Here is a 22,085-nt window from a genome sequence, read left to right as displayed (position 1 = left end):
CGCATATATTTGAACTCGGAAGTGCACAAAACAAAGTGTCAAAAATTAAAATTTTCATTGTGGCCTTGTCTCTAGATCCACCAGAAAGTAAATCCCTTGAACAGCAAACATAAAAGCCACAATTACTACCACTAAATTACAACATAGGAACTCTCCCAACATTGTCAGAATGTCAACCCAGGTTGATATAGTGGAATTCTGCAGCAAAGTTTAAACCCACAAAGCTTTAGTTTCAAAACAGTAACCCTACCAATGAAGCAAATTGACACAAACAAAGTTAGAGTCATTTATAGTTACTTTACTGCCCTGCCCACAATGGGAATCGGTGCAGGTGAGGGACGGACCATGGACCTCGGGTAGGATTTTCCAGTTCTGGGGTGAGTGAGGCCGGAAAAACCCGCCTGTAGAGTCTGCATCCAGTGCAGAAAAGGCCTTTCGGTCCATCGAGTCTGCACTGACAATATCTTTCACTAAAGGTGTGCTAATGCCGTTTTCCTGCACTTGTCATAGATGCCTGAATATTATGATACTTCAAGTGCTCATCCAAATATTTTTTAAAGATTGTAAGGATTCCAGCCTTGACTACCTTCTCAGGTAGTGCATTGCAGAATCCCACAACACTGAGTAAAGTTTTTGCTCAAATTCTCTCTGAATCTCCTACCCCTTAGCCCAAAACTATGCCTACTTGCAACTGACTCCTCAACCAAGGGGAACAGCTGCTCCCTAGTCACCCTGCCCACATTCCTCACAATCTTATACATACCAATCATGCCCGCCCCCCCCCCCCCCCCCCCAAAACCTGAGCCTTCTCTGCCCTAAAGAAACAATCCAAGCTAATCGAGTCTCTCCTTTTAGCTCAAATGTTTCATCCCAGCCAACATCTGGCTGAACCTCATCTGGACTCCTTCTAATGCCATCACATCCATCCTATAATGAAGTGACCAGAAGTGTCTGTAAGATTATGAGAGGCATGGACATAGTGGATAGTCAGAAGCTTCTTCCCAGGGTGGAAGAATCAATGACTAGGGGCACAGGTTTAAAGTGCAAAGAGCAAGATTTAAAGGAGATATACGATGCAGATTTTTTACACAGAGAGCAATGGATGCCCGGAACTCGTTGCCGAGGGAGGTAGTGGAAGTGGATACAGTACTGACTTTTAAGGAACGTCTTGACAAATACATGACTAGGATGGGAATAGAGGAATATGGTCCCCAGAAGGCTAGGGGGGCAGGCTTGGAGGGCCGAAGGGCTGTTCCTGTGCTGTAGTTTTCTTTGTTCTTTGTTTGTTCTTTGTACACAATACTCCAGCTGTGGCTGAACCAACACGCTGTACAACTCCAACATTACCTCCTTGCTCTTATACTCTATACCACGACTGATGAAAGCAGGTATCCCATATGCCTTAACTATCCTATTCATGTGCTCTGCTGACTTCAGGGATCTGGGAACAATTACCCCACGATCCTTCTCAGCTTCCCAGTGTCTTGTCATTCATTAAATATTCTTCATCTTGTTTCTTCTTTCAAAGTGCATCACCTTGAACTTATTATGGTTAAATATCACCAGTCCCTGATATTCCCATCTTGCCAACCCCTCTATATTTTCTGTAACCTACAACCATCTTCTTCACTCTTAAGCATCCTACCAATTCCAATGTCATCTGCAAATCTGCTTTTCATTCCCCCCACATTTTCATCTGTATCGTTCATGTATATAACAAACAATAAGGGTCCCAGTACTGATCCTTGTGGTACACTGCTGAATACCAGTATTCAGTCTCTCGAACTGCCTTCTATCCCTACCCTTTGAGTCCTATTACTAAGTAGTTTCTGATCTATCTCACCAAGTTTCCATGAATTCCACATACTTTAACCTTCTCAATCAGTCTCCCATGTAGGAACTTATCAGGAGCTTTGCTAAAATCCATGTAAACTACATCAATTGAACTTCCCTCAACCACTCACTTGATCACATTTTCAAAAAAATTTAACAAATTTGCTCAGCATGATCTCCCTCTGACAATGCCATGTTCATTATCCCTAATTAAACCATGGCTTTCCAAGTGGATATTAATCCTCTCCTTCAGAATTTCTTCAAATAGTTACCCTACCACTGATGTGAGACTCATCAGTCTGTAATTTCCTGGTTCATTTCTACCAAAAATTTCACTTGCAAAGTGGAAGTAAATTAGCTGTCCTTCAGTCCTCTGGCACTGCCCCCATGGCTAGAGAGGAGTTCAAAATTTGTGTCAAACCCCCGGCAATTTCCTGCCTCACTTCCCTCAGCAGCCTGGAATGCAATTCATCCAGGCCAGAGTATTTGACAATTTTTAAGCCCAAAGCCTTCACTACCTCTTCATTTTGTACATCAGACTGTGCAAGTTCCTTTCAGTCCATCTTTCTGATTTCTGTATCTACATTCTCCTTTTTTTGAGTGAAAACTGAAGTATTCAGTTAGCACCCTTCCAATATCCAGGGACTTCACACACAGATTGCCCACTTCATCGCTAAAGGGCCCTCCTCTTTTCCTGGTTAACCACTTCCCTTCAATGTATTTATAAGATAATTTATCTACAATGGGCGTATTTGCCAAGTTCTTACATTTGCCATTTTCTCCTTCACTGCACAGCACGAAGCATGCAGAAAACTTCAGCATTTTCTAGTAAATAAGTTTTTAAAATTAAAAAGCCTTTTCCCTGTGGAATAGGCAGCACAATGGATCACCATGAAAGTTTTATATTCTACCCAATCAAATTTATGAAAATTCTAGGGGAAACAAAAACTTAGGCTAACTTTTCATAGATGCAGCCCAGTTTGATATTAAACATTCAGTGAACTGACACAATAACCAGCAACAATAATCCTCTGCAGCCCAAGGCAACAAATAATAGGGCATTATCTTCTGAAATTAGAGTTAAGGCACATGTTTGAGGCAGTGTAAATACAACTTCATTATTTGTGAGTGTTTGATGCTGACACAACTTCACTACTGTTTAAAATGCATCTTGTTTCCTTCTTTATTGATTCCCATCCTTGAAAGGATGAGTAGGTGACCTCATTTTAGCCTCCTGCCAATCACATCCTGGGCTAAAGGACATGTATGAGTAATGTGCTATGATTTACTTAATGACTTTTCCCCTACTCATCTTCATCTAAATGAGAACTTATTGTACTAGACTTCTGGTTGAAATCTGTGCCCTACTTTTGCAGAGAGCAACAAATAAGTGCTTTATTATTTACATTGGTAATGTTTTATTAATTACAAAACATGTACCGTTTGCAAGCAAAGCTCTCTGCTATTCATCTATTATCTGATTATAAAGTTTTTAGATGGATATATTTCTTCGCCCACACCCACGTCATGTGAAGCTCCATGGCAGAAACAAAGGAAATTAAACAAAGAGGGGAAATTATAAAAATTGTATTTTGTACTACATCAAACTAATTCTGTAAAACTGGAGGATGGGTGGAGTGGGTTTAATTGCAAAACTTCTCGGAGTACTCGTATCTAAGATACTTGGCACTAACCTGCATAATGTACAGAGTATGGTCACACAGCTGCAGGGCGTAGAGAAAATGGAATCCCTTAGTCACACACCTCAGAATTGACATGGGGCACTGGCAAAACAGTGTGTATGCAGGCAATGGCAGGCTATAGCAATACTCACAAAGCCCTATATAGAAACATAGAACATTACAGCACAGTACAAGCCCTTCAGCCCTCAATGTTGTGCCGAGCTATGTCCAATAATCACATTTCAGGCTAATCACTGGCAAAAGAGAATGAAATGTATTCAGCTCTGTTGGAATACAAAGCAAGAAATCTCACAACACCAGGTTAAAGTCCAACAGGTTTATTTGGTACCAAACGCCACTAGCAAAAGCTAGACCTTAACCTGGTGTTATGAGACCTCTTACTGTGTTTATCCCAATCCAATGCCGGCATGTCCACATCAGGAATACAAAGCCACAGTGATCTTTCTTATGCAAACAGTGGATAACAAACTGGGGGATGTTGCAAATAATTAGAAAGAGCCAGTAATAAAAGTTCATGACCACGGTTTCTCAGAACACACGACAGATATAACATCCTGAAATGAGCCTTATACCCTTCCTCCTTGTTCCTCCAGCAAGATACTGCTATATCAGGGGTTCAAAAAACTGGGGTCCAGGGCTGCCACAGCACCAGGAAATGCCAGTTCAAACGCAGGAACTGACTGAAGTGAACTAGATCAGAGAAAGCTGATTAGTCAGCCTATCAGTATCTAGTGCTCTGAAAATCCTAGTTCAGTTTGGATCACTTAATTTCTTCCACCACTTTGTTGCTGGGCAGAAAAGCCCACAGCCAACAACTAAGATAGAGAGTAAGATGGTAACCAGCAGGAGAGAGGCAGAAAAGAGATGGGAGTGTGACGCCAGGGGCTGCTGGGCGGGGGCGCACCTATGAGGGTTTGGAGGCTAGGCCATGGTTTTTAAATTCAACATTGGTTTAAGTTCAACATGGGAAATGTGAAATCCAGCAATAATGTAAGTGACAGTTGAATGGAGATCAGTACAAGTCATGGTGTAATTAAGTTACTACCCAAGTTTCTCTTGGCAAAGTGGTTGATGATTGCCATTTGATTTGTGGTTTCGAGTTTAACTTTAAAACAAATTGTAATGGTTTTGTCACAGTAATTACTCACTCTAGTGTTGATAATCTCGCTATCCTCAAATGGTCTGAGCACGTAAATAAAAAAATCAACTGGTAACTAGTGCAGATGTCATATTGCACTCCTTAATTGCCTGTGCAAGAAATGGTGCTGCAATAATAGGATGCCAAAGCAGGCACTAAACTGTGTTCAATATAACTTCTGCAGATGACACAAAAATAAGTGGGACATAAGTTGCAATGTGGAAGTAAGAATCTTAGAAATGGATACAGATAGGTTAGGAAAGTGGGCCAAAATGTGGCAAATGGAGTTTAATATCAATAAGTGTGAGGTCATGCATTTTGGTCAGAAAAATGGGAAGACGACTTATTATATAAATGAAGAGACACTTTGGGTGTTCCGGTGCAGAAGGAACTGGGTGCCCCCCTTTCATGAGTCACAGAAAACTAGCATGCAGGTACAGCAGGTAATAAAAAAAGTGAATGGAATGTTGGCATTTATAGCTAAAGGGATAGAAAATAAAGGTAAGGAAGTAATGCAACTATACAAGGCATTGGTGAGGCCACACCTGGAGCATTGTGCACAGTTTTGGTCCCCATATTTGAGGAAAGATATAGTGGCATTGGAGGCAGTTCAGGGGAGGTTCACTAGATTGAATCCAGAGATGACGAGTTTGTCGTACGAAAAGAGATTGCACAGTTTAGGCCTATATTCGCTAGAGTTTAGAAGAATGAGGGGAGATCAAATTGAAGTATGTAAGATGATAAAAGATATGGATAAAGTAGATGTGGAGCAGATGCTTCCTCTTGTGGGGCATTCTAGAACAAGAGTCTTAGGATAAGGTGTAGCAAATTTAAAACAGTTGAGGGAAAACTACTTCTCTCAAAGGGCTGTGAATCTGTGGAATTTGCTATCCCAAAGTGCGGTGGATGCTAGGACAATGAGTAAATTTAATGAGGAGTTAGATAGATTTTTAATTGGTAATGGGTTGAAGGATTATGGGGAGAAGGCAGAAAAATGGTGATGAGCAGCATATCAGCCGTGACAGAACGGTGGAGTGGACTCAGTGGGCCGAATGGCCTAATTCTGCTCCTATACTTTATGAACTTATAAAAGGCTACCATTTAACACAGTCAAGGAAGAAATGATTCCCTCCCTTTGTAAAACAATAAATGTGAGCCAGTTCTGTTCAATATTGATTAGTCTTCAACTTATGTCTGCACAATTAGTCAGTGGTGAAGTGGTGATATCACAGAGCAGAATCACTGCTAGAAATCAGTGGGATACTCTTTAACAATTCTGTGAACATCCCAAATCTAAGCAGAATGACAGTTTTCATCTCTTTGGCATCAATTTAGCAGTGAGTCTTTCCATCTTCGTTAAAAACATGATGGCGACAAAAATATCCTATTGATCATAAAAATGTTTATGCATTTGCATAATATTGTGACTCCAAATCTAGACAAAATTGGAAGTTTAATTCCTAATCCTGATTGACACTTAAACATGTCCGCTGCTCATGAGTGAGACGAGATCAAAGTCAGAACTTTGACATATCAACAGTAGCATTCTGTGAAAAATTGCATTTTATGTTTCAAGTAGACCAACCAACTCCTTGCATCAGGATGAATTCAACATAAAGCAAGAGGTCAAAGCTAAGTTTTATAATAAATTTCACTAATTAGATGTGATGTTAAATATTATATTTTTTTGAATTGCTCAAGATTAAACCATACAAATGTATTTAATATATTAGAATAAAGGAAAACACAATACCTTATATTGTTAAGTTCCATCTTACTTCGCACATCCAGCCTATTTTCAGAGTTCATTCTTTGACAGTGCTCTGCAGAGGAAACTGGTGTGAAATTGCTAGATTGTTGCAAAGAAATAGAGGCATCAGTGTCATTTTTGGAATTTCTGCGTTCACCACCTTCCAAGTAAAAGCTGCAAGTTCTGGTTAAGTCACGATGCTCCTGCTGTGCCCAATCACCAGCATCAATTTTTAAAGCCATTAGTTGCTGTAAGGAATCTGGAAAAGAAGAGTTCTCCTAAGGTTCTTATAAGGTGTGTTCATTTATCTACAACATATAAGCAGTAATTTATATAAATCCCACATTCAGTAGATGTTATTTGAGAGCATTGCAGAGGTTTGTGTTCAGCTTTTACAGCTCAAGGGAACAAGCAGATCTCTTCGCTGTTGGGTATTACTGGAAATTTTGAAGGCTAGATTATAAATCTCACTTCTAAGTTACATTCCTATCACCTGCATCAATTAAAGTAAATTTCCATTCAGTATCATGTTTCAATATGATAGCTACATTCATCAAGCTGCTAAAGAAAATACAATAGATCATTTTATAGGAAGATTAATAATGCTATAACATGAGAAAAGTTAAGACTGATTTTGATAACTAGAAACATTAATTTATTCAATGATGTAAAGAATAACAAAATGAGAATATTGGTACACAAACGAGAATGATTGGTTTGCAATAATATTATAAAGTAACGGTTACTATAATAAAGACATCACATAATGTACTTGCAATTGTTGTGTTATTACTTGCTAGGTAGTCGCAGTAGCACTGAAATAATTTTACAACAGGGTGTATAGTTCTGTGCACAAGACTTGATGATGCTCCTGACTGCCACCTTGCATCTAAATCTGATTTAGTTCAATAATGGTTGCCATGCAAGAATGTATGATAACCGAGTGGTGTTTGCAATAGGTGAGGGGCAAATATTTGGATCTCAAAAGCCAAAACAAACTGTATCCACTGATTTAAAATGGCAGTAGTTATTTGACTCGGGTCGATGCTGTTATTCATACTCCATAAGGGATTCTGATTCCAATTACCTCTTCCTATCCCACTTCCAAATCCTTTTGTACCCTTACGTAAAAGCATATATATTAGCTTACTAATATTTAACATTAAATTTATAGTACTTTTGTCCAAACATTTAAATCTTAATGTTGCAAAAATTGTTTACAGTTTGATGCTGCATTTTTTCATATTGTGGCCAGCTCATTATGTTCCACAGTTCCATGCAGATTTTTTAAAAATCTTGTAAAATAATACCTTAATTGTTTACTTATCCTTATTGTCAGAGACAGCAAACTTCCTTCACTAAACTGCATTAACCGTATCCTCACTGAATTTCACTTATTGGTGGTTTGCCTTTCGAAGGGCAACTAGGAATGGGCAAAAATACTTGCCTTTCCAGCAATATTGACAACTCATGAACAAATAACTTAAAATTGGAAGTCCTGATTTTTTTCACACTTTTATGCCATTTACAATAACATTGAATTATCATTTTAAGACTCAGATCTGTGTTCAATGGAAACAGTCCACATGAATGGTTCAGACATTTATTCAACTGATTAAAAGTTGGCATTGAGGAAGTCATTTCGGCCACTTATTCTTTGGAAAACGCGTTGGATTGGTGATCCGCAAGTCCCAAGTTTGGAGACTTTTGAGATTTAACTCAGGTTTAATGCTGGGCTTATTTGAAAAAATGAAAATTGAATGATAAAATGCTGTGCAAATACAATAATAAAGCTTCAATGTTTCAAGACTCTTCTGTGACTGAAACTGCTCAGTTATGGCATATTGGATGACTATGGCTTGCACTGCACCCCAAAATGGTTTGTTGTGTCAAGACAGTCACGGAAATAAAGGTTTTGACGGACAGACGTTGGAAGTGTTGGAACCAATCCAGGAAAAGCCTATTGTATTACTGTTTCAAAGTAAAGAACGTAAAAACTAGGAGCAGGAGTAGGCCATCTGGCCCCTCGAGCCTGCTCTGCCATTTAATAAGATCATGGTCTTTATATGGACTCAGTTCCACTTACCCACCCGCTCACCATAACCCTTAATTCCTTTACTATTCACAGAGTCACAACTCTTTGTGTGAAGAAGTTCCTCCTCAACTCAGTCCTAAATCTGCTTCCCCTTATTTTGAGACTATGCCTCTTAGTTCTAGTTTCACCTGCCAGTAGAAACAACTTCCCTGCTTCTATCTTATCTATTTGCTTCATAACTATAAAGCCAGCATACATCAGTTGTCTGTGAATTTCCTTGAAATAAATGGCACTATACCATTTTCATTCCATAGTAAGCTTGAAACAAAAAGTAAAAAGAGCATTCAGACAGGTGCATTATTTTGCTTTTGACAGTTAACTAACTGCAGCTCAACAGTTGAAAATTAATGAAGATCAATGTAGACCTACAATTATTTCATTTGTTTTCATTATCAAAGTTGGAGAAGATACTGAAACAAAAGTAATCAAGGGTAAATAAGACTGAATGGAGAAAATCTAACCTTACTTGATTTTGGCAAGAGTGAAATTGGTCAAAGATATATATTCTTGCAAGGAATCCGATCCATGTACCTGCAAAGTGGCTAGCAAATCTTCTTTCCTGATAAGAACTTGTTTGAATGTGTAGGAACGAATTTTTTTTTAAGTATGGGAATCTTTTTTGCATAGAAGTACACGTTGTTTTAGGACTGCCTGTCTCATTTTAACCAATTTATGTCAATTATTCATCGAATTTAATTGGCATAAACAATAATGTCATTATTGAGAATGGCACTATTTAAAGATCTCTCAATGGTAATGATAATAAGAGCCAGTGCAGTCATGACAGGCGAATAGCCTTCTTCTGAGCTCTAAATTTTCCAAATTTTGGAAAAGGAGCAATTGCAGGATGTGGGTGGAGGTCAGAGGAATGGTACGACATCAATTGCTCTATAGGAGAGGCAGCATGGACATGATACGGAGCCTATGAGGGAGCGAGCTATCTTAGATCTGGTGCTGCGTAATGAGGCAGGTAGAATTAGGGATCTTTTTGTGAGGGATCGTCTTGGGAGGAGTGATCATAGTATGATTGAATTTCTGATGCAGATGGAGGATGAGAAAGTAGGGTCCTGAACCTGTGTCCTCTGTTTGAACAGAGGGGAGTATGATAGGATGAGAGCGGAATTGGCGAATGTAGATTGGGGGCGCAGATTGGTTGGTAGGACGGCTGTGGAACAGTGGAGGATTTTTAAGGAGATCTTTTTCGGTACTCAGCAGAAATATATTCCGATGGTAAAGAAGGACTGTAGGAGAAGGGATAACCAGCCGTGGTTATCAAAGGAAATAAAGGAGAGTATTAAATTAAAAGTTGATGCGTTCAGAGGGCTAAAAATAGTGGGTGATTAGAAGATTGGGAAAGATTTAAAAATCAACAAAGAATAACTAAGAAGGTGATAAAGAAAGGAAAGATAGAATATGAAGCTAAACTAGCTCTACATATAAAAAATGACAGTAAAAGTTTTTACAAATATATAAAGAAGAGGCTGGCTAGAGTGAATGTTGGACCCTTGGAGGATGAGGGGGGGATTTAACGGTGGGCGATGAGGAAATGGCTGAAGCTTTCAATAAGTTTTTTGCCTCGGTCTTCACGGAGCAGGACACGAATAGTTTGCCGGATATTAAAGATAGAAGGATGGGAGGAGAAGAGGGCCTAAATGCGATTACTGTCACTAGAGAGGTAGCACTTCATAGACTAATGGGGCTGAACATAAGAACATAAGAAATAGGAGCAGGAGTAGGCCATCTAGCCCTTCGAGCCTGCCCCGCCATTCAATAAGATCATGGCTGATCTGTCGTGGCTCAGTTCCACTTTCCCGCCCTCTCCCCATAACCCTTAATCCCCTCTCTTATCAAGAACCCATCAACCTGCTTCTTAAAAATATTTAGCGAGGCAGCCTCCACCACTTCAACGGGCAGAGAATTCCAGAGATTCACCACCCTTTGAGTGAAGAAGTTCCTCCTCAACTCCGTTCTAAACCGCCTCCCCTTTATCTTGAGGCTGTGCCCCCTAGTCCTACTGTCTTTTTTGAGCGGGAAGAGTCTCTCCACCTCTATCCTATCCATCCCATTCATCATCTTATACGTCTCAATGAGATCTCCCCTCATTCTTCTAAACTCTAACGAGTACAAGCCTAGTTTATTCAGCCTCTCCTCATAGCTCAATCCCCTCAACTCCGGTATCAGCCTAGTAAACCTCCTTTGCACTCCCTCCAGGGCCAAAATATCCTTGCGTAAGTACGGCGCCCAAAACTGCACACAGTACTCCAGCTGCGGCCTCACCAATGCCCTATACAGCTGCAGCAAGACCTCCCTACTTTTATATTCAATCCCCCTCGCTATGAAGGCCAGCATCCCATTCGCCTTCCTGACCACCTGCTGCACCTGCAAGCTGGGTTTTTGCGACTCATGCACAAGGACCCCGAGGTCCCTCTGCACCGTCGCCTGCTGCAGTTTTTCGCCACGTAAGTAATAGTCCTTCCTACCATTCTTCCTACCAAAGTGGACCACCTCACACTTGCCAACATTAAATTCCATTTGCCATTTCCTGGCCCATTCGCCCAGCCTATCTAGATCCTTCTGCAGACTCTCCACACCCTCCGCACAATTTGCCTTTCCCCCAATCTTGAAGGTGGACAAGTCCCCGGGACCGGATGGAATGCATCCCAGAGCTCTCAAAGAAATGGCAGAAGTGATAGCGGATGCCTTAGTAATTATTTGTCAAAATTCACTGGACTCCGGGGAAGTGCTGGAAGATTGGAAAACGGCTAATGTTATGCTGCTGTTTAAAAAAGGTAGCAGACAAAAGGCAGGGAATTATAGGCCAGTTAGTTTAACGTCTGTAGTTGGAAAAATGCTAGAATCCGTCATCAAAGAAGAAATAGCGAGGCACCTAGAAAAGAATGGATTGATCGAGCAGACGCAGCACGGATTCGTTAAGGGGAAGTCGTGTTTAACGAATTTATTGCATTTCTATGAGGATATGAGTAGTGCGGTAGACAGAGGGGAACCGGTGGATGTGGTGTTTTTAGATTTCCAAAAGGCGTTTGATAAGGTGCCTCACAAAAGGTTGCTACAGAAGGTTAGGGTGCACAAAGTTGGGGATAAGGTGTTAGCACGGATAGAAGATTGGCTGTCTAATAGGAAGCAGGGAGTTGGTATCAATGGGTGCTATTCTGGTTGGCGGTTGGTGACTAGTGGAGTGCTGCAGGGATCGGTGCTGGGGCCTCAGCTATTTACCATTTACATCTGGAGGAGGGGGCTGAGTGTAGGGTGACGAAATTTGCTGATGGCACGAAGATGAGTGGAAAAGCAAATTGTGTGGAGGGTGTGGAAAGTCTGCAGAGGGATCCGGATAGGCTGAGCGAGTGGGCGAGGACCTGGCAGATGGAGTATAATGTTAGCAAGTGTGAGGTTATCCACTTTGGCAGAAATAATAGTAGGAGGGATTATTATTTAAAAGGCGAAAAGTTGCAGCATGCTACGGTGCAGAGGGACCTGGGGATCCTTGTGCACGAGTTGCAAAAACCCAGTCTGCAGGTGCAGCAGGTGATCAAGAAGGCGAATGGAATGTTGGCCTTTATAGCGAGGGGGATAGAATATAGAAGTTGGGAGGTCTTGCTGCAACTGTACAGGGTACTGGTGAGGCCGCAGCTGGAGTACTGTGTGCAGTTTTGGTCGCCGCACTTGCGGAAGGATATATTGGCCTTGGAGGGAGTGCAGAGAAGGTTCACTAGGCTGATACCAGAGATGAGGGAGTTAGCCTATGAAGAGAAACTAAATAGACTGGACCTGTACTTGCTGGAGTTTAGAAGGCTGAGGGGGGATCTTGTAGAGACGTATAAGATAATGAAGGGGAAAGACAGGGTAGAGGTAGAGAGATTCTTCCTGCTTAGAAATGATAGTAGGACCAGAGGGCACAGCCTCAAGACGGCGGGGGGGGGGTGCAGTTTAGATCAGAGTTGAGGAGGAACTTCTTCACTCATAGGGTGGTGAATCTCTGGAATTCTCTGCCCGTTGAAGTGGTGGAGGCTACCTCGCTGAATATATTTAAGTCACGGGTAGATAGGTTTTTGATAGACAGGGGAATTAAGGGTTAACAAAGAACAAAGAACAAAAACAGCCCGGGAAACAGGCCCTTCGGCCCAACGAGCCCGCGCCACCATTTTAACACTACCAGTCCCCCCCTCTACCCATGACCCTTATCTATTGTTTTATGGCCATCCACATTGAGGGAAACTAATTTAGGGACAGTTTATTATTGCCAATCAGCCTAATAGCACATCTTTGGGATGTGGGAGGAAACCGGAGCACCCGGAGAAAACCCACGCATGCACGGGGAGAATGCGCAAACTCCCACAGACACTGGCCCAAATCCATGTGTCTGCATAGCAAACAGTGACAGTCACTGAGCTGTCATTTTGCCCAGCATCTGGTCCAGTTTAAGCACACACTAATGACTTGAAGCACTAGGCCAATCTCGAACAATCAAGAGCAGCCCAAGTACGACCCATCGCGTGTATGCTCTTCATTGGACAACAAGGCGGACCGACTTAAACCTATGAATGAAAAGAGAAAAAACATTATTATCATACCATATCCGTTTACCTTACCAGGGACGCCCCAGTGCTAATGAACCTTATTTAAAACAATCTCCTATATCCACCCATCTCCAACCCACTCATGTGCCTGTCTAAATTACTCTTAAACAACTCCAGCGTGCTTGCCTCCACCACCTTACTTGGCAGAGCATTCCATACCCCCACTACCCTCTATGTGAAAAACCTCCCTCTAATATCTGGGTTATACCTCTCCCCCCTCACCTTAAACCCATGGCCCCTCGTACTGTGTGTCTCTAACATAGGAAATAGCTTACCTCTGTTTATTCTATCTGTACCCTTCATAATCTTATATACCTCTATTAGATCCCCCCTCAGTCGCTGTCTTTCAAGGGAAAAGAGCCCCAATTTCTTCAATCTTTCCTCATAACCCAGTCCTTCCATACCAGGCAACATCCTGGTAAACCTCCTCTGCACTCTCTCCAGAGTCTCCACGTCCTTCCGGTAGTAAGGCGACCAGAACTGGACGCAGTACTCTAAATGCAGCCTAACCAATGTTCTATACAACTGCAACATTAGACTCCAGCTCTTATATTCTATACCCCTTCCTATAAAGGCTAACATACCATAGGCTTTCTTCACTACCTTCTCCACTTGTACTGCCACCTTCAAAGACTTGTGCACTTGCACCCCCAGGTCTCCGTGCGATTCTATACTCCTTACGGGCTTGCCCTTTATCATATAGCTCCCCGCTACATTATTCCGGCCAAAATGCATCACCTCACATTTATCCGGATTAAACTCCATTTGCCATGTATCTGCCCAATATACCAGCCTATCAATATCCCGTTGTATTGCCAGACACTGCTCCTCACTGCCCACCAATCCAGCCATCTTGGTGTCATCAGCAAATTTGCTGATCACACCATGTACTCCCTCTTCCAAGTTATTTATATACACTACAAAGAGAAGAGGTCCCAGTACTGAGCCCTGCGGCACACCACTAGTGACAGACCTCCAGCTGGAAAAGGACCCCTCCACTACTACTCTCTGTCTCCTCTTTGCAAGCCAGTTCTCAACCCATCTAGATACCTGGCCAGGTATCCCACGAGCCTTAATCTTTTCTACCAACCTACCATGAGGGACTTTGTCAAACGCCTTACTGAAATCCATATAGACGACATCAACGGCTCGTCCTTCGTCGACTGTTTTTGTCACCTCCTCAAAAAATTCTACCAGATTCGTAAGGCAAGACTTCCCCTTTACAAAGCCATGCTGCGTATCCTTAGTCAGATTGCAACGCTCTTAAGTGCGCATACATCCTATCCCTAAGAATCCTCTCCATCAACTTGCCTACCACTGACGTCAAACTCACCGGCCTATAGTTACCCGGGTTATCCCTCCTACCCTTTTTAAACAACAGTACCACGTTCGCTATCCTCCAGTCCTCTGGGACCTTACCTGTGTCCAAAGAAGAGCCAAAGATTTGCGTCAGAGGCCCAGCAATTTCATCTCTCGCCTCCCTAAGCAACCTAGGATAAACGCCATCCGGCCCCGGAGATTTATCAGTTTTAATGCTACCTAAAAGCCCTAACACTTCTTCCCTCGTAATCGATAGATCCTTCAATTGGTCTACAGTTCCCTCGATGACCGTACCAGACACCAAGCCCCTCTCCTTCGTGAATACCGATGCAAAGTATTCATTCAGGATCTCCCCCATTCCCTCAGACTCTAAGCACAATTCCCCTTGTCTGCCCCTGAGAGGACCGATTTTACTCCTAGCCACCCTTTTGCTCCTAACATAGGAGTAAAACGCCTTTGGATTTTCCTTAATCCTACCTGCCAAAGCCATTTCATGCCCCCTTTTTGCCCTCCTAACTCCCCTTTTGAGATCCCTCCTACTCTCTCTGTACTCCTCCAACGCTCTCTCCGTTCCCAGTTGCTTAGACCTGACATACGCCTCTCGTTTCTTCCTAACCAGGTCTTCCATATCTCTAGTAATCCACGGCTCTCTAATTCTACCTTTCCCATCCTTCCTCCTAACCGGCACATGCCTTTCCTGCACCCATTTCAGTTTTCCCTTGAAAGACTCCCACATGCCTAACGTGGACTTGCCCTCCAACAGCCTATGGGGTTATGGGGAGAAAGCGAGAAAGTGGAACTGATCCACTTCAGATCAGCCATGATCTTATTGAATGGTGGGGCAGGCTCGAAGGGCTAGAAGACCTACTCTTATTTTTTATGTTCTTATGTTCTTACGATAGACTAACTGGCCTTCTTCTGTACTTTAATGATTCCATACCCAAGTCTCTCTGAGCATCAACATGTACAAGTTCCACACTTTTAAAAATTATTCTACTTTGCTATTCTCATGACCAAAGTGAATAACCTTACACTTCCCCCACATTATACCCAATCCACTGTCTTGTTGCCACTCATTTAACCAATCAATATCTTTTTGCAGCCTCTTGGTGTCCTTGTCACAGCTTACATTCACATCTGACATGGTACCCTCAGCAAATTTAAATGCATTCTTTTGTTGAATCACAAATATAGATTATAAGTGGCTGAGGCCCCAGCATTGATCCTTGCAGCGCTCCATTCGTCGCAGCCTGAAATGCCTCCCCCATTTATCCTTCTTGGCAACTCCTGTCCTTTAAACAATCCTCTATTTAGACTAATATATAAGCCCCAACTCCAAAAGCCATTATCTTTCATATGGAATCTTATCAAATGCCTTTTGGAAATACAAAGGCACAACATCTACTGGTTTCCCTTTATGTGCCCTACTGTTACATCCACAAAAATCTTAAATAAGTTTTTCAAACAGGATTTCTCTTTCATAAAACAATATTAGCTTGTCTAATCATACCAGGTTTTTCTAAATGCATTGTTAAGACTTCCTTAGTAATGAATTCCAGCACTTTTCCGACAACTGATGTCAAGCTAACTGACCTATAGCTCCTTTTTTGAGCAGTGGTGATGCATTTACTAATAACCAATCTGCTGAGACTGTTCCAGAATCCATGGAAATTTAGCAAATCATACTGAGCACATCCATTATCCCTACAGCTTTCTCTTTTGGAACTTAGAACATAGAACATTACAGCGCAGTACAGGCCCTTCGGCCCTCAATGTTGCACCGACCAGTGGAACCAATCCAATGACCTCTAACCTAAACTATTCCAATGTTATCCATATGCCTATCCACCGACCATTTGAACGCCCTTAAAGTTGGCGAGTCCACAACTGCTGCAGGCAGGGCATTCCACGACCTTACTACCCTCTGAGTAAAGAACCTACTTCTGACATCCGTCCTATAATTACCACGCCTTAATTTAAAGCTATATCCCCTTGTGTTAGCCATCACCATCCGAGGTAAAAGGCTCTCACTGTCCATCCTATCCAATCCTTTGATCATCTTGTATGCAAAGATCTTGTAGATCTTAGGATCTAGATCATCAGGTCTTGGGAATTTGTTAGATTTTAGTCCCTTGCATTTCTCCAGTACTTTTTCTCTGCTGATATTAATTGCCTTGGCTTCCTCACTCTTACTTTCCTCTAAGTTACTTTCTATTTCTCAGGTGTAATGTTTGTAATTTGACATTGAAGACAGACACAAATTATTTCTTTAAACTCTTTACCACTCCTTCATTCTATCTCTGCTTCTACAGAAACAACATTTACATTTAAATGTTTGCTTAACTGATTTGGGGATGAAGGGAATATCCCACGAAGAAAGGATGGACAGGTTGAGTTTGTATCCATTGCAGTTCAGAAGAATCAGACGTGATCTTATTAAAACCTAGAACACCCTGAGGGGATTTAACAGGGTGGATGCCAAGAACATGTTTCCCCTTGTGAGAGATGCAGATGACAAGACTTTGTTCCCTCTTGGACGGTCAGAAGCACATGCTTCTCGAATGTGCCCCTCACTTGACGTGTAGTGATCCTCAGGCTAAATCATCACCAGTTAGCTCTCCAACTCAAAGGGGAGAGCAGCTTATGGTCATCTGAGACTCCGCCAACTTTACTTCTAGTACATGGAATTCTGTTCCCAGAGATAAATGGAGGGATGGTTACTGAATATTTTTAGGACAGAAATAAAGTCTTAATTAACAATAGATTTCCATGGAATCAAAGCAGCAGCATATAATTATTGAAACTGAATGAAAAACACATTTTTGCATTTTAAAGCCTATCGATGGAACAATTGGAGATTGCTGGGGCCCTGACAAAGACCTTTGTCGCTAGCCACTGGAGAGGTCCTGGAGACTGATGAATAGCTAATGTTCCTCTGTTCAAGAAAGAAAAAAGGCATAATCCAGGAATTTATAGACCAGTGAGTCCTAGATCAATTGATGGCAAGCTATTGGAAAGAATTCTTAGGAATAGGATTTACGCGCATTTGGAAAAGCATGGCCTAATTAGGGAAAGCCAGCATGGCTTTGAGGGTCAGGTTATGTCTTACTAATTTGATTTTTTTTTAGGAGGTGACGAAAGTGATCGATGAGGGTAGAGCAATGAATGTTGCCTACATGGATTTTAGTAAGGCTTTCAACAAAGTCCCTCATGGTAGGCTCATCCAGAAGATTAAGATGCATGGGATGTACGGTGACTTAGCTGCTTAGATTCAGAATTGGCTTGCCCATAGAAGTCAGAGAGTAATGGTGGAAAGGTGTTTTTCTGTTTGGAGATCCATGACTAGTTCTGCTGGGATCCATATCAGAACCCCTGCTGTTTGTGACATATATAAAAAACTTGGATGAAAAGATGTGTGCGTGAGCAAGGTTGCATTCGACACAAAGACAGGTGGAGTTATGAATAATGTAGAACATTGTCAAAGGATACAGATCAATTGCAGAACTGGGAGGAGAAATGGCAGATAGAGTTTAATCTGGACAAGTGTGAAGTGCTGCACTTTGGGAAATCAAACATTAAGAGTAAATGTACAGTTAATTGCAGGACCCTGAACAGCATTTATGTACAGAGGGATCTTGGGGTTCAAGTCCATATCTCCCTGAAAATGGCCACATAAGTAAATAGGGTGATAAAGGAGGCAAATGCTTGGCTTTATTAGTCGAGATCCTCTCCTGATAAGCTGCAGGAAAAGATGTCCTGAGGCATGGTACATTGGGGAGACCACACATACACTACGACAATGGATGAATGAACATCGCTCGACAATCACTAGGCAAGAGTGTTCTCTTCCTGTTGAGGAATACTTCAGCGATCACGGGCATTTGGCCTCTGATCTTCAGATAAGCGTTCTCCACTGCAGTCTTCACGACACGCTACAGCGCAGAGTTGCTGAACAGAGACTGATAGTCAAGTTCCACACACAAGGACAGTCTCAACGGGATCTTGGGTTCATGTCACACTACCTGTCACCCCCACATCTTGCCTGAGCTTGCAAAATCTCACTAACTGTCCTGGCTGGAAACAATAAACATCTCTTTAACCTGTGCTCAACCCTCTCTCCACTCACACTGTCTGTACCTTTCAGACTTGATTAAGTGTAAAGACTCACATTCCAACCATTATTTTGTAAATTGAGTTTGTGTCTTTATATGCCCTGTTTGTGAATAGAACTCCCACTCACCTGATGAAAGGGCAGCACTCCAGAAGCTAGTGGCTTTTGCTACCAAATAAACCTACTGGAATTTAAGCTGGTGTTGTGAAACTTCTGTGTTTATTAGTCGAGGCATTGAGTACAAGAGGCAGGATGTCTTTTTGTAGCTTTATAAAACTTTGGTTAGGCTGCACTCAATTCTGGTTGCCACATTACAAGAAGGATGTGGAGGCTTTGGAGAGGGTACAGGGGAGGTTTTCAGAATGCTGCCTGGATTAGAGGATATAAGCTAAAAGGAGAGGTAGATGAACTAGGGCTGTCTTCTCTGAAGTGGCAGAGGCTGAATGGAAACCTGATAAAAATCTATATAATTATCAGAGTCATAGGTAAGGTTGGCAGTCAGAATCTTTTTCCCAGGGTTGAAATGTCTAAAACTAAGGGGCATGAACTTAAGGTGAGAGAGGAGGAAAGTTCAAAGGAGATGTGAAGGGCAAGTTATTTTATACAGAGAGTGGAAGGTGTCTGGAACATGCTCTTAGGGCTGGTGATGTAGGCAGATACAATAGGGACGTTTAAGGGGCTTTTAGATATGCACATGAGCATATGACTGTGGGGCAGCACGGTGGCACATGGTTAGCACTACTACCTCACAGCGCCAGGGACCTGGGTTCGATTTTGGCTTCGGTCACTGTCTATGTGCAGTTTGCACGTTGCCCCCGTGTCTACATGGGTTTCCTCTGGGTGCTCCAGTTTCCTCACACAGTCCAAAAAAATATGCATTGGCCATGCTAAATTCTAGCACAGTGCATTAAACAGGCACCACAATGTGGCAACTAGGGGATTTTCACAGTAACTTCATTGCAGTGTTAATGTAAGCCCATTTGTGACACTAATAAATAATAAAAATATATAAGTACGAGGAATAGAGAGATATGGATCAAGGGCAAGCAGAAGGGATTAGTTTAATTTGGCGTCATGTTTGGCACAACATCCTGTGCTGTACTGTTCTAATTCCAGGAGTGGATGGTTTTTTATTTTACTGGAGTTATGTCCCTCGTGATTGGCTGTGAATCACATTTACTTACTGAAGGGTCCCTCGTCCATTGAAATTGCAGGGTGTAGGATTAAACTGCCCACCTCCTCAATGCAGCCAGCAAGTGCAGTAGTGTAAGTTTGGATGGGCTACGAGCATCCTTCTTCCATGCTAACAAAAATTGCAGGAAATGGAAATGGGGGCAGAACTTCCAGAATTTGGGCACTTCTGTCATTTTTAAATTCCTGCAACTGGTGAAAGTCAGGGCATCTGTGCTCCCCTCAAAACTCGCTTTCCCACTTGTATCAGCAGCAAATATCTCTTCATCCAAATCATTAATAATGATTGTAAATAGTTGAGGCCCCAGCATTAATCACTACGGCATCTCATTAGTTACAATTTGCCAACCTGAAAATGATCAATCTTGACTGTTGCCTATTAGGTGACCAATTTATGTCCATGCTAATTATATCACCACCATCATCATAAACTCTTTACGTGTGGTAACCTTTTGTGGCACCTTGAACATCTTCATGGGATGCAGTGAGATCCAAAAGCTCCACCGTCCTCTGGCACCAACCTCTTGGATGCCCACAAATGCCAGCACCATGTAACTCATGCCCTCAGTCATGGAGTGCATGACTTTAACCATGGAGTGGACAATCAGCACCAAGGTCGCTACATCAGATGCCACTTTGCAGTGTTGGCCAAGTGACAACACCATCTCCTTGGATAGAATGTGATGGGACTCCCCCAGTTTGCTCATCATCCGTGCAGTCCATGATCTGGCCTACACAAGTTGCAAGAGCCTTGAATCTGTTGGACAATTGCAAAGGCAAAGTACTACCTTCTGGATTCCATACCTATTTCTCTTACAGCCACACCCTCCTGTCCTTGATCAAAGGCCAAATCTGTGGTACTAGTCTAAGAGGTCTGATTTCCTCCCTTTCCCAGATGTATTACAATGTCTGAATATTAGATTCCAACTCATCAACTCAAGCAGTATTTATTGCAGATGTGGTTGCAATGGATCAGACAAGTAGCTGCTAGTTCCCACATACAACAGCTGCAACCCAAAACGTACCCTGCCATTTTTATTTTATTTGTGTATAGCTGACAAAGTTTCAAGTTTAGAATATCAATCAATGATTATATATTGTCAGATTATGTGGTTCAACTAGTTAAACTATAAAGTTAATATAATACTTAGATCTCCTCTGTCATGGTTAAAAACTGCCACCCCCAGTTTAATAACGTGGGGGAGGGTGTGCTTAAAACATGCTAATTACCTACCTGTAATTACACCCTCTAGTTTTCAACATGTGTCTCGCTGTCTCCAGCTCCCTACAGGGCCACTCCTTTCAGTAAAAGGGCAGAATGGCACCTACTCCTTCACTGCGTCAAATTCCCTCATGTACCAAACATCCACATTCACCCAATCCATTTTCCTGCCCTCATGTCTATTGGCACCTTTGTGCAAACTAGTTTATGGAGATCCCTCCTAAAACTCACCAAATTACCGACCTACTAAAATAGCTGGTCATGGCCTACGTTATCTCATCCATTTATAATTCTATAATAGCAATCAATAGCAATAACTCGACCTTCTCTCTTCCAAGAAGAATTGACCTCATTTAAATAATTATTCATCATAACTCAACTCCTCTACCCAGTTAATCATTCTTGTTGCCCTTGTCTGCACGATTTCAATAATCACTCAAGATCATTTAATCATTTTATTGTCAATGTTACCATGGGTGTTATTTTAGTTTGCAATTCATCCTATTGAGGTCATTTGCCATTACACAGTTAAGATTACCTCTTATAGTATCCCTAAAAAAAAGAATTCAGTTGACATTAAATTTACCAGTTAGGAGTCCAGATTGCTTTGACACTCCCAATTTATCAGATTACTTGACGCCACCTGCTGCATGACCTATTTGCATATGATTTATTACCACATAGATCAAGCCTTCTCATATAGTGAGGATAGCTTCACTGCCAGCAAAATGGCAGAGGCCACAAAAATTAACTCTCCTTGGGGAGAGTTAATAAACTATCCATCTCCTTGGAGTGGGCAGCCTACTTCTTTCCAGCCTGCCCATGGCTAAGTTCCCCAATAAACAGGAATGCACTGGAGAGCCCTCTTAATGTGGCTTACCACTATTTTCCCAACACCTCCCCTGCCTCCAAGCCCAACCTTGGACTACGCTGAGAGACTTTGCCGTTGCACCTCTCTCACACTCCTCAATTACTTCATACATCAGCTCTACAGCAAACACCACATCCAAGAAACCAAGATAGAGTCCGTATTCTCAACCTGTGCTCAGGACACAGACCAGCTGCGAAACTCTGCCAAGCAGAGAAGACAAAGGAACTACGCCATCTACGTGCACACCAAGAACAGG

At 42.0% G+C, this 22,085-nt stretch overlaps 1 protein-coding gene across 7 annotated transcripts in view; it reads right to left on the bottom strand.

Annotated features, from left to right (window-relative positions):
- mipol1 (mirror-image polydactyly 1) overlaps positions 1 to 22,085 on the bottom strand; it is a 334,286-nt gene that overhangs the window by 230,400 nt on the left and 81,801 nt on the right. For 6 of the 7 annotated variants that reach the window (XM_080202835.1, XM_080202834.1, XM_080202839.1 and 3 more), the window contains one exon: positions 6,428 to 6,683. In XM_080202835.1, the coding sequence (XP_080058961.1) occupies positions 6,428 to 6,683 (256 nt within the window). Of the gene's footprint in view, positions 1 to 6,427; positions 6,703 to 22,085 lie in introns of all 7 variants that reach the window. The other variant, XM_080202838.1, reaches the window with a different exon arrangement.

The sequence above is a fragment of the Carcharhinus amblyrhynchos genome, chromosome 14, assembly GCF_965287045.1.
Source record: "Carcharhinus amblyrhynchos chromosome 14, sCarAmb.v2.hapA, whole genome shotgun sequence".
NCBI lineage: Eukaryota > Metazoa > Chordata > Chondrichthyes > Carcharhiniformes > Carcharhinidae > Carcharhinus > Carcharhinus amblyrhynchos.
The sequence above is the reverse complement of the archived record's forward strand: the minus strand, read 5'-3'. Positions and strand labels throughout refer to the sequence as shown.